The 13,082-nt window shown below is 47.8% G+C and overlaps 1 protein-coding gene across 1 annotated transcript; it reads left to right on the forward strand.

Annotated features, from left to right (window-relative positions):
• The first annotated feature begins 383 nt into the window (after positions 1-383).
• On the forward strand, positions 384-11,411 carry LOC119966555 (gamma-crystallin N). The gene is made up of 4 exons (XM_038798447.1): positions 384-541; positions 6,738-6,986; positions 8,410-8,555; positions 11,184-11,411. Exons 1-4 carry the CDS (start codon positions 413-415, stop codon positions 11,317-11,319), a joined length of 660 nt encoding a protein of 219 aa, XP_038654375.1. The 5' UTR covers positions 384-412; the 3' UTR covers positions 11,320-11,411.
• The last annotated feature ends 1,671 nt before the right edge of the window (positions 11,412-13,082 follow it).

Consider the following 13,082-nt stretch of genomic DNA (forward strand, 5'->3'; position numbering starts at 1 on the left):
CGTTCTTTGGATCCATTTTGGATGATTAGGTCTCTCTGCCGCACCTCGGGAGGGTTTGAAAGAGGAGCTCACGGTGTGTATTTAACACACTGACCTCTGATGTACAAACTCCACTGTCACAGACATGATCATCCTGCCCTTTATTTAACACACAGATTACACTTGCTCTTTCAAATTCTGGCATCTGCCAATACCCCTCCTGAATGAGTCCAACCCCAGCTCTCGCCAGCAGATTAAAGGCATTGAATAATGGGGGCTAATCCTCGATAATCCTCTCCCTTGAGCAAGTCTTTTGTTGAGCTGCCTGCAGCGGCCCGGAGTCAGCAGAATGCATTCCAAATGATTTGGTGAGGGAAGCAAAATCTTTTCAGCCCCGCTTTGCAGTTCTATTGACGAGGAATCCTCGCGAGAGATGGACTTCTCCCAGCCTCGGAGGTATATATTGGGGTGTCCAATAATTCTCAGCTGTCAAAAAAGCATTCTGGCATTTAGTTCAGTTGGAAAAAAATCCAGCAGCAACATGTCACAGTATTCTGGGAAGGTAAGTGGCCAACTATGTTGACTTTCTTTTTTTAAAAATAAAAATCGTGCGGTTTGTAACTACGGCCTACACCTCGCATTGTCCCACCTCAGGGGCCTGAGCACGGAATCAAGGCAGGTGCTCCCAGTGCAGTGCCGAGGGTGTGCTCAGAGGTGCCACCCTTTGGGTGTGAGGTAAAACCAAGGGCCCGACTCACAGTTGGATGTAAAGGATCCATGGCTCTGTTTCAAAGAAAATCAGGGAGGGGAGGGAGCAAGGAGGGCTCTCTCTCTCTCTCTCTCTCTCTCCCCCCCCCCCCCCCCCCCCCCCCCACCCCCACACCCCGTCATCCTGGGCAATAGTTATTCCTCAACCAGCGTCACTGAACTTAAATCCCAGTATATCTGGTCAGTAACACCTTGTGGGGGCTTGTTGAGTGTGAAGATGGCCGCCGTGTTCCGTACCTTTCAACAGCGTCTACGCTTCAAAAATTACCTGCCAAGTGCTTCGGAACGTTCCAAAGTTGTGAAAAGCGTCACGTGAATGCAAGATGTTTAATTTTTTTTGTTGGGCAGCGAAGCAAATTTCACCTCATGGAGAGATTTGTTTGCTTTTCAATTCAGAACCTACACAAAGTGTGCCGCAGTCCAGGACAACACCAGGGCCAAAGAGAATGGGGATAGAATGACCTCGTTTGGTCGCAGTTCAATAAACACAGGCTTGGAGCAGGAGGGTGATATTCTTCCTTTCTAATGTTCCTCAGGTCTCGAAGGGTGGATTTAATTAACAGTTTGGTGAAGTGACTGTGTTGTTCCTCGTAGACCTCTCTACAGATGGAGTTTGTGTTTGATTTGCTTCCATGCTTCAGATTATCACATCAGTTTGTTGGACCATAGGATGTAGGAGCAGAATTAGGCCATTCGGCCCATCGAGCCTGCTCCGCCATTCGATCATGGCGAATGTGTTTCTCATCCCCATTCTCCTGCCTTCTCCCCTAACTCCATATCCCCTCGTTCATCAAGAACCTATCTATCTCTGCCTTAAAAACACTCAGTGACTTGGCCTTTTCTAAGGCAAAGATTCCGCATTTTATGCAGTTCTGGTCACCACATTATCAGAAGGACGTGGAGGCTTTGGAGAGAGGGCAAAGAAGGTTCATCAGGATGTTGCCTGGCCTCGAGGGTGTTGGCTATGAGGAGACGTTGAATAAACCAGGATTGTTTTCACTGGAAAGACGGAGGCTGAGAGGTGGCTTGATAGAGGTCTATAAAATTATGAGATGCACAGACAAGGTGGATAGTCAGAGGCTTTTTCCAAGGGTGAAATTACAAGGGGGCACAGGTTCAAGGAGAGAGGGGGAATGTTTAAGGGAGATGTGAAGGGGTAAGTTTTTCATGCAGAGGGTGGTGGGTGCCTGGAACCTGCTGCCAGAGGATGTGGTGGAAACAGGTACATTAGCAACATTTAAGATTGATGGGTACATGAATAGGGAGGAAATAGAGGGATACGGACCGAGTAAGGGCAGAAGGTTTGTTTTAGTTAGAGCATCATGATTGGCACAGGCTTGGAGGGCTGAAGGGCCTGTTCCTGTGCTGCACTTTTCTTTGTTTTTTTGTTCTTTGTATTCACCACCCTCTGGCTGGAAAGATTCCTCCTAATCTCAGTTTTAAAGGATTGTCCCTTCAGCCTGAGGCAGTGTTCTCTGGTTCTAGTTTCTACTACTGCTGGAAACACCCTCTCCACGCCCACACTATCCACACCTCGCAGTATTCTGAAAGTTTCAATGAGATCTCCCCTCATCCTTCTAAACTAAGGAACACCCTTCCTTAGATACGAGGCCCAAAACTGCTCACAATACTCCAAATGGGGCCTTATATAGTATGAGGAGTACATCCCTTCTCTTGTATTCTTGCCTTCTCGACATGAATGCTAACATTGCATTTGCTTTCCTAACTGCCGACTGAACCTGCACGTTAACCTGAAGAGAATCTTGAACTAGCACTCCTAAGTCCCTTTGTGCCTTTACCCAATCAGAAAATAGTCTATGCCTCCATTCCTACTTCCAAAGTGCATAACCTCACGCTTTTCCACATTGTATTCCATCTATCACTTCTTTGCCTACTCTCCTCACCTGTCCAAGTCCTTTTGCAGCCCCCCCTGCTTCCCCAACACAACCTGTCATTCTACATACCTTTATATCGTCTGTAAACTTAGCAACAATGTCCTCAGTTCCTTCTTCCAGATCTGCAAAAAGGTCAATGATGTAATATTTGAGGCAAGTCAAACTTAATTAGCACAGCAGCTGACTGTAATTGTAAAGCAAACCCTGGCAGGAACAATCATTCTGTTATTATGAAGCTTATCTCCCTTGTTATAAATCATGAATTTTTATTCAAATGTTAACAATGTGCGTCTTACACATCTCAGATTCTTTTAACTGTTGTATAAATTATTTTCTTTTGTCTCTTATGATTCCACCCAATATTATTGTCTCCTCTCCAGTGGCAGAACAAATGGCAGGGTCGGTGGGGAGTTGAGGGGGGGGGGGGGGGGGGGGGTGTTGAGAGGTCATGACCCTTTACCACCCCAGTCACTTTGAAGTCAGCCAATTTTGTTTGCCAGAACCCAACCAAAACTGACCGCAAATAATTTTCTCCTCTGAGATTTTGTTGCCACTCTGAGTTTGACATGAACAGCAGCGTTGAGATTGGAGAGGATGAGCTCATGGCCGTGAGGTCCCAAGTTGGCCAAACGTGAACGCTGGTCGGGTGAGCCACTCCACCCCAATGTTTCAACCTCAGCTCTGAGCTGCTCCTCTCCCGTGAGTGCTGAATCTGCTCCAGCCTTTTCAAAATAGACCTATTCGACCACAGGAGCATCACATCTCAGCCCAATCCTAATGCCCACACAGCGGAGGGGAGGGGTTACTGTATTGTGTATGCGAGCTATGTGCAGTGATAGATGACGGCCTCAGTATTTTTGGACCATGGCAGGAGAATATCAGACAAGGTTCTCATAACTCCTTTGTCTGTAACTGCTACTGGAAGGTTGATGCGCATGGATGTCTTGGGATGACAGGGTCAGACTGGGTGTTGGTTCTTGGCTCAGTGGGTAGCACTCTCACTTTCTGAGTCTGAAAGTTTTGGGGTGAAGTCCCATTTCAGAGTCTTGAGTCCTGAATCTAGATGGACACTTCAATGCAGAACTGAGGGAGTGTTGCACTGTTGGAGGGAACTATCCTCTGAATGAAACTTTAAATTGAGGGTCCTTTCAAGTAGGGCCCATAGCAATATTTTGAAGAGGAGCTGTATTCTCCCCTGGTCATTTAGCCAATATACATCCTTCAATTTGGGACTCCTTTGAGAGTGGCACGTTAGCACAGTGGTTAGCACTGTTGCCTCACAGCAACAGGGACCCAGGTTTGATTCCCGCTTGGGTCACTGTCTGTCCAGAGTCTGCACGTTCTCCCCGTGTCTGCGTGGGTTTCCTCCGGGTGCTCCGGTTTCCTCCCCCAAGTCCCGAAAGACGTGCTTGTTAGGTGAATTCTCCCTCTGTGCACCCCAACAGGCAGCAGAATGTGGCGACTAGGGGCTTTTCACAGTAACTTCATTGCAGCGTTAATGTAAGCCTACTTGTGACATTAATATATCCTTCAGGATGTGAAAGGCACTTTTATTTTTCTTTAACACTCTTATTAATATTCACACAAGAAAAGTGGCTTCCAAACGAGAAATTGGCTGTGAACAATACCTTCAAGGTGCAAAACGTTTTCAGAAAATTAGAGATGAAGTTTCTGCCGCTAGAGATAGAAAAACACATGTTGTTTAAATGGAGAGAGATTCCTAACTCTGTGGTACAGAGGGATCTGGGTGTCCTGGTACAGGAATCATAAACAGTTAGTACGCAAGTGATTAGGAAGGAAAATGAAATGCTGTTGTTTATTGCAAGAGGAATGGAATATAAAAGTAGGGATGTTTTGCTTCAGTTATACAATCCATAGGTGGGACCACATCCAGAGTACTGTATACAGTGTTGGTCTCCTTATTTAAGGAAGGGTATGAATGCGTTAGGAAGCAGTTCAGGGATGGTTCACTCAGTTGATACCTGGGATGGGGGAGTTATATTAAGAGGTAAGCTTGGCCAAATTGTGCCTCCATCCATTCGAGTTTAGGGGAATGAGAGGTCATCTCATTGAACCATATTGTGAGGGTCAGAGTGTACACTGAGAGGATATTCCCCGGCTGGCGTGGAAGGCCTTTGGCGCCATGCCAGCCGGGACCGAAGGGACTCCGCCGGCCGGTGCGGGTCCACGCATGCGCTGGAGCGTCGGCGCCTGCTGATATCATCCCCGCGCATGCGCGGGGGGGGGCTCACCTTCACGCTGGCCATCGCGGAGGCTGACACGGACGACACGTAGGAATAGAATGCCCCCACGGCAGCGTTGAGATTGGAGAGGATGAGCTCATGGCCGTGAGGTCCCAAGTTGGCCAAACGTGAACGCTGGTCGGGTGATCCACTCCACCCCAATGTTTCAACCTCAGCTCTGAGCTGTTCCTCTCCCGTGAGTGCTGAATCTGCTCCAGCCTTTCAAAATAGACCTATTCGACCACAGGAGCATCACATCTCAGCCCAATCCTAATGCCCACACAGCGGAGTGGGGGGGGTTACTGTATTGTGTATGCGAGCTATGTGCAGTGATAGAAGACGGCCTCAGTATTTCATATCAGGTGGGCTCCGATCGCAGGCTAGGCCACCGTGGGGCCCCCCCAGGACCCCGGAGCCCGCCCGCGCCGCCAGGTCACGCCGGTAAGGGACCTACTCCAATCTACGCCGGTGGGACCTGCATAGAAAAGTCAGGACTTCGGCCCATCGTGGGCAGGAGAATCACCGGGGGGGCCGCTGTAAGAGGCCGCCGACTGGTGCAGCGCGATTCCCGCCTCTGCCAAATCTCCGGCGCTGAAGGATTCGGCAGTCGGCAGGGGCGGGATTCACGCTGCCCCCCCCGCCGATTCTCCGACCCGGCGGGGGGTCGGAGAATCCCGCCCCAGAACAATCAAGATCTTATTGGAATGGCGGAGCAGGCTCGAGGGGCCAAATGGCCTCCTCCTGCTCCTAACTCATGTGGAACTAGAAGCAGGAATAGACCATCCGCCCCTCGAGCCTGCTCCACCATTCAATGAGATCATGGCTGATCTTTTTTGTGGCCTCAGCTTCACTTACCCGCCCGCTCACCGTCATCCTCAATTCCTTTAGTGTTCAAAAATCTGTCTAACTTTGCCTTAAAAACATTCAACAAGGTGGCCCCAACTGCTTCACTGGGCAAGGAATTCCACAGATTCACAACCCTTTGGGTGAAGAAGTTCCTCCTCAACTTTGTCCTAAATCTACTTCCCCTTATTTTGAGGCTATGTCCTCTAGTTCTAGTTTCACCCGCCAGAGGAAACAACCTCCCTGCTTCTATCCTATCTATTCCCTTCATCATTTTATATGTTTCTATAAGATTCCCCCTCATCCTTCTAAATTCCAATGAGTATAGTCCCATTCTACTCAGTCTCTCCTCACAAGCCAATTCCCTCAACTCTGGAATCAACCAAGTGAATCTCCTCTGCACACCCTCCAGAGTCAGTCCATCCTTTCTCAAGTAAGGAGGCCAAAACCGTACACAGTACTCCAGGCGTGGCCTCACTGCCACCCTATACAGCTGCAACATAACCTCCCTGTTTTTAAACTCCAGCCCTCTAGCAATGAAGGACAAAATTCCATTTGCCTTCTTAATTAGTTGCACCTGCAAACCAACTTTTTGTGATTCATACACAAGGACACCCAGGTCCCTCTGCACAGCAGCATGCTGTAACTTTTTACCATTTAAACAATAGGCCAAAATGGATGCCCTCACATTTACCAACATTGTACACCATCTGCCAGATCCTTGCCCACTCACTTAAACTATCGATACCCCTCTGCAGACTTTCAGTGTCCTCGGCACACTTGGCTCTACCACTCATCTTAGTGTCATCTGCGAACTTTGACACATTACACGTGGTCCCCAACTCCAGATCATCTATGTAAATAGTGGTCCCAACACTGATCCCTGAGGCACACCATGTATTGAGTTAGCTCGATAGGCCCCACCTTGCTTTGGATTTGATATTACTCGGGAATTTGGCGACGTGACCAGGACATTGGTTAAGCCAGCTGTGTTCTTTCTCTCCATCAGATCATTTTCTACGAAGGGAAATGTTTCACCGGCAGAAAGCTGGAGGTGTGCGGAGACTGCGACAACTTCCAGGACAGGGGATTCATGAACAGAGTAAACTCGATCCGGGTGGAGAGCAGTGCCTGGATCTGCTACGATCACCCTGACTTCAAAGGGCATCAGTACATCCTCGAACGAGGGGAGTACCCTGATTTCTATCGCTGGAATGCCCACAACGACCACATGGGATCTTGCAGACCCGTGAAAATGGTATGTTAAAAATCACCAATCTTTCAAAGACAAGAATGGAAGTGACCTGCAAGAGTGGACTTCAGCACAGTCCTATTGTTGAGAAGGTTCTGTGCAAGCGCGCACAATAATATGTATTAATTGATATCCAATCTGGGATTGTCTCTGGCCAGGGCTGTGGGGCGGGGGGGTGGGGGGTGGGGGGGGGGGGGGGGTGGTGGCGGAGGGGGGGTTGCATATATTGCCAATCCCAAACTGGTGGCGAGCCATCTTCTTGGACCGCAGCCATCTGTGTGGTGAAAACATAGAGTTCCAGTGGTCTTGGAAAGGCCGTTCAGCCCATTTGTTCAAGGACATCACATGCAAGAAATAAGATGCTGAGGGAGTCTGACAGGGTAGAATCAGGAAGGATGTTTGTTCATGTGGGGGAATCTGGAACTTGGGGGCACAGTTTAAAAGTCAGGCGTCTCCCATTTAAGATGAAGATCAGGCGGAATTTCTTGTTTTGGAGGCTCCTTAACCTTCGGAATTCCCTTCCCCAGCAAGCATCGGAGGTGGGTCATTGAGCATTCGAGGCTGCGGTAGATTTTTGATCTACAAGAGAGTCGAGGGTTATGGGGGGCAGGCAGGCAAGTGGACTTGAGGCCACAATCAGATTATTCACGATCTTATTGAATGGTGAAGCAGGCTCGAGGGGCCGAATGGACCACACCTGCTCCTATTTCTATGACCTTATGAATACCTAATCCCATCATACACCCAATTCCACACCAAATTTACACATTTTGCTCAGGACGTTTCCCCGTTCTCCATGACTAGGGGCTTTTCACAGTAACTTCATTAAGCCTACTTGTGACAATAAGCGATTATTACTATTATTATATTATTTATCAATGTTAAATATGAGTATGTTTTTAAAAATTTATTTAAAACATTTTTTTCTAATTCAGGGGCAATTTATCACGGCCAAGCCACCTCGCCTGCATATCTTTGGGTTGTGGGGTGAGACCCACGCAGTCACATCGAGCATGTTATTCACATTCCTGGACTCTGTTACCCACTGAAAGCATCCATGGATGGGATGGGTACAGAGGGATACTGCACAAGGAAGTGCAGAGGGTTTTGGACAAGGTTGATATCATGACCAGTACAGGCCTAGAGGGCCGAAGGGCCTGTTCCTATGCTGTATTGTTCTTTGTTCTTTGTAATACTCTCTGATCAGTCGGTCAAATGTAGATTATGCTTTAATTTCTATCCCTGTAACCTCAAATCATGAACTGCTGGAGCTAGCAGAGCTCAAATGGATGTGCCAAATGGCCTATTCCTGCTCTTAGCTTTGCCAGGCTGAAGCCGAGGTCCCAATAAGCTGTCAGCACCCAGAATATTCCAGGATTAATGAGCACAATGTACCTGCTCACCCTTTGCTTCTGACCTGTTGTTTCAGCACGGCGAACATTACAGAATAGAGCTGTTTGAGAACTGCGACTTCAATGGCCAATGTATGGAGTTCTGTGAGGATTGTCCATTCCTCCAGGGTAGAGGCTGGAACAAGACGTGCGTCAACTCCCTCAGGGTTTATGGCGATGGAGCGTAAGTATTGATTTCCCCGTCGGCTTGAAGCCCTTACCTGACGTAAATAAAATTTTCCATTTTTTCTTTTGGAAGTCCACCTTTTTTGGAATTTGTTGGAAAACGTAAAACGGAATGCACGGACTGGTGGTAATTCCCTCTATAGACAGCAGCCAAAACCTAAATTGATGGATCATACTGAAGAGAGAAAAGTGTGGTGGGGGCAAGGCTGCCAGTTCGGAGGATTGTACAGCACAGGAAAAGGCCATTCGGCCCACCGTGTCTGTGCCAGCTCCCTGGAAGAGCTGCCCACTTGATCACTCTCTCCTCACATAAACGTATCTCCAATTTCCTTTGGAAAGTTATCATTTAATCTGCTTCTTTCAGGCAGTATATTCTGGGTCATACCAGCATGCGGAGTCAAATTATTTCTCATCAACCGCCCAGGCTATTTTTGCAATTGTCTTAAATCTGGGCCCTCCTGCCAGTGGAAACAATTTATCCCTATCTACTCCAGTAAAATATAATTCTAAAACATCTCGGAAATCTTCTCTGTTGCAAGGAGGACTGTCCGTGCTCTTCCACAGCACTGAATTCCATAGCCCCTGGTACCATTGTTAAATATTTGTGTGGTGGGCAGAATTTGACACAATACGGTAGCTAAGCTCTAACCTGTTATCCTTGTTTTTAATATTCCATGCTTCCCTTTTGAAACACTAAAATCCAGGGTAATTTTTTTAAAGAACAAATCTTTGTTAACTTGTCACCTTCAGGGTTTTGTACTTATGAATCGCCCCTCCCCACCCCAACTTCCCGGGAATCTGTATTCCTGCACCCCTGACGAAATAATACCATGGGATTAATGGGTCCGTGGCTAACTAGTGACCCCGGCACTAATCCCAGGTCAGGGCAGCAGCTAAATACTCAGAGAGGATGTTTAATGCCTGCGGGTAGGGTGCAGAGGCAGGGAACTTGGCTACCATCCTGCTTCTCTGAGGGGAGTGGTCCCAGATTCTCATCAGACAAAGGGCGAGAGTTGGAAAACCTTTTTGAATCTACTTACTGGGACCTGCTGGCATGAGCTTGATGGGCCAAATGGCCTCCTTCTGTGCCGCAACCCCTCTGGCCTTCTCTTCGAACAGAAACAAGCCCTTAGGTATCAATTGCGTGTAAGCTGCATTGATCTTCCCTCGACCCCAAATGGATCCGTAGCCCTCAGCACTTGTAGGTCCAGTTGGGCCCAGCATAGATGAGCAGGGTAGAATTCGCAAGGTATCCCATTACTAGCCCCAAAAGCACGCCAAAGGACATAACTGGGAGTGGGCCTAACAACCGCTGGCCTCCCCTCTACAAATGGCCCACACACGGCAGAAGAAACAAGGTTAACTCAGCAGAGCCTAGGGACTCATTCGGAAAAGAACATAACAACAGGAGGAGGCTATTTAGCTCATCGACCTCGCTCATGGCTGATGTGCTCTTCAAATCCATTTATCCTGCCTTTGTCCCATCCCTTGATACGTTAATGGAATGATTTTCAATTCCACTTTTTTATGTTACAAGTCATCCCACAGCTTTAAATAGTAAATTATAATTTAGAAGCTCACCCAATGAAATGTCTTTTGACAATAACAGGTCCCTGCCGCTCGCCATACCCTAGTTCCGCGGTTACAATTGGCACCTGGGAACACGGGGGAGGACAGAATTTTACAGCGCCTACAAACCATTCCCGCTGAAGTCAATGGCTTGCTCCATTTTAGAGTCCCGCTCCCACTGCGGCAAGATTGGAAAATTCCGCCAGGAACAGAAGTAGTCCACTCAGCCCCTCCAGTCTGCCCCACGTCGTTCAATGAGGTCATGTGAGTTGTATCTTCACTCCATTGATCTGCCTCATTTCTGCAACCCTTAATATCTTACCGAACCAAAAATAAAAACTGACCATTCTCACTCTTGATATGGTCCCTGCCCCAATGTCAACAGCCCTTTTGGGGGTGACTTTCAGATTTCCACTTGGGGCGGAGAAACACTTCCTGACCTCACCCCTGAATGGTTGAAATGAGACTTTCTGAACTTGTTCTGGACTCGCCCCCATCAATGGAAATAGTTCCCGACTATCTGAACTATCAGTTCCTTTCAAACTCCTCAATTCGATCCCCTCCTCCTCCTCCCCACCCTCCGCCGCATCTTCCATACTCCAGAGGCTTGAACATATCATGAAGCAACTTTTGTTTAAAACTGAGACGAGGAGGAATTTCTTCAGCCAGAGGCTGGTGAATCTGTGGAACTCTTTGCCGCAGAAGGCTGTGGAGGCCAAGTCACTGAGTGTCTTTAAGACAGAGATAGATAGGTTCTTGATTAATAAGGGGATCAGGGGCTATGGGGAGAAGGCAGGAGAATGGGGATGAGAAAAGTATCAGCCATGATTGAATGGTGGAGCAGACTTGACGGACCGAGTGGCCTAATTCTGCTCCTATGTCTTATGGTCTTATGGTTGATGGGAATTTAAATTTGTTTGCATGAGTCAGCCAGCTAACTAATATTTTACCAAAAGGAATGCGTGCAAACCTACTCTATAGAATCTAGCATCGTGATTCAATCTTTTTCATTCTGCAGCCATTTAATTATTTGCCATTTCTCCCCTCCAATCCACAGCTGGGTTTTGTATGATGAACCTAACTACCGGGGTAGAATGTACATCGTGGAACGAGGATATTACCACTCGCACTCAGAGTGGCAGGCACAAAATGGAAACATCCAGTCCTTGCGAAGGGTGGTCAACTACTTCTAGCAAGCCACAAATGCTGCTTTCTGCCGGGATCAAGCCTAGACCAGCAACATTCAAAACTGCAAAATAAATAAAACTATATTAAAAAAAAATCATTCATGGCCACGTGTGCTCTTTTCTACTTAGATCACTGGATTGAAGATAGGTCTCAGAGCAGGGCCGAATCTTGTTTGGAGACGTGAAGAAGCTCAACCTCAATAAGAACTTGTGTTTCCGTAAAGGAGATGAGAGGCAAAACCTTCTGATGGGACCAGTGGTTAGCTGTTGGAATGCACTGCCTGCTAGGGTGGAGGAAACAAATTCGATAGCAGCCTTCCCCAGATGGGGCAGTACGGTAGCACAGTGGGTAGCACTGTGGCTTCACAGCGCCAGGGTCCCAGGTTCGATTCCCTGCTGGGTCACAGTCTGTGTGGAATCTGCACGTTCTCCCCCTATCTGCGGTGCTCCGGTTTCCTCCCACAATCCAAAGACGTGGGTTAGGTGGATTGGCCTTGCTAAATTACCCTTAGTGTCCAAAAAGGTAGGAGGGGTTATTGGGTTAGGGGGATAAGGTGGAATTGAGGGCTTAAGTGGGTTGGTGCAGACTCGATGGACCAAATGGCCTCCTTCTGCACTGTATGTTCTATGTTCAAAAGGAAATGTTGCTACGTGAGTGAAGTATCGGGGATTTGGGTCCAGAAGTGAGATTGGAGCATGAGTAGGCAATTTGAATCGACTGAGGGAAAATAATGCTAGCATGGAGTCAAAGGATAGGCTCACCTCTGGCCTAGTTACATTGTCCCAGTCAGTGGAAATACACACTACGCCCCAGATCCATTGACCTTCTGGACTCTCATGTCTGACCAGCCATTAGCCCATTACAGAGTCTGATGGCCTCTTTGTCCGCCAATGGGAGGTTAGTTGCAGAGATATGTAGAATGAGCACCAGAGTTGGGTGAACTGGATTGCTCTTCAAGCGACTGGTGCAGATTCAGTGGACTGAATGACCACCCACCCCTGCCCAAACCTCTCTGTTGTATTATTCTATAATTCTACGAAGCAGAGGTTTTAGCTGGGAGAGGGAGTGGAGGATTGAATTGTTTTAATGAGGCAAAAGAGATGGGATGAGGATAACATGGCTGATGTGGTGTGTATGCACTTCCAAAAGGCTTTTGATAAAGTTCCACACAATAGGGTTGTTGAGGCACTTTGGGTAAAAGAGGCAACAAATGTGTGGATACAAAATTGGCTGAGTGACAGGAAACAGAGATTAATGGTGAACAGTTGTCTTTTGAATTGCAGAAAGTATACACCGGTGAAGTGATACATTTTGATTGGAAGAAAGAGGAAAAGCAACATAAACAATATTTTAAAAAATCTATAGAGGTTCTAGGAAGAGAGAGAGTTGGAGTTATATGTGTACAAATAATTGAAGTTGACAATAAGTGGTTAAAAATTCACATGGGATCCTGGTCTTTACAAATAGGGGCATAGAGTACAAACGCTATGATGAATCTTTATAAAACAGTGGTCTGGGCTCAACTGGAGAATTAGACCGAGTTCTGGGCTCCGCAGTTTAGAAAACAATGGGCACGATTCTCCGTTTTGGAGCCGAAGTCTGGTGTGCAAATGGTGGTGTTTCACGCCCCCAGCACTTCCCGCTCAGAGACTGCGCACAGCAGCCGTGCCGTGCTCCATGGCGGACTCAGTCCATGGACCTGGACCGGCAAAGTAGTGCCCCCCCATCGGCTGCTCGCACACCCAGGACCCCCCCCCCCCCCCCCCCC

The sequence above is a fragment of the Scyliorhinus canicula genome, chromosome 5 (genome assembly GCF_902713615.1).
Source record: "Scyliorhinus canicula chromosome 5, sScyCan1.1, whole genome shotgun sequence".
In the NCBI taxonomy this organism is placed as follows: domain Eukaryota; kingdom Metazoa; phylum Chordata; class Chondrichthyes; order Carcharhiniformes; family Scyliorhinidae; genus Scyliorhinus; species Scyliorhinus canicula.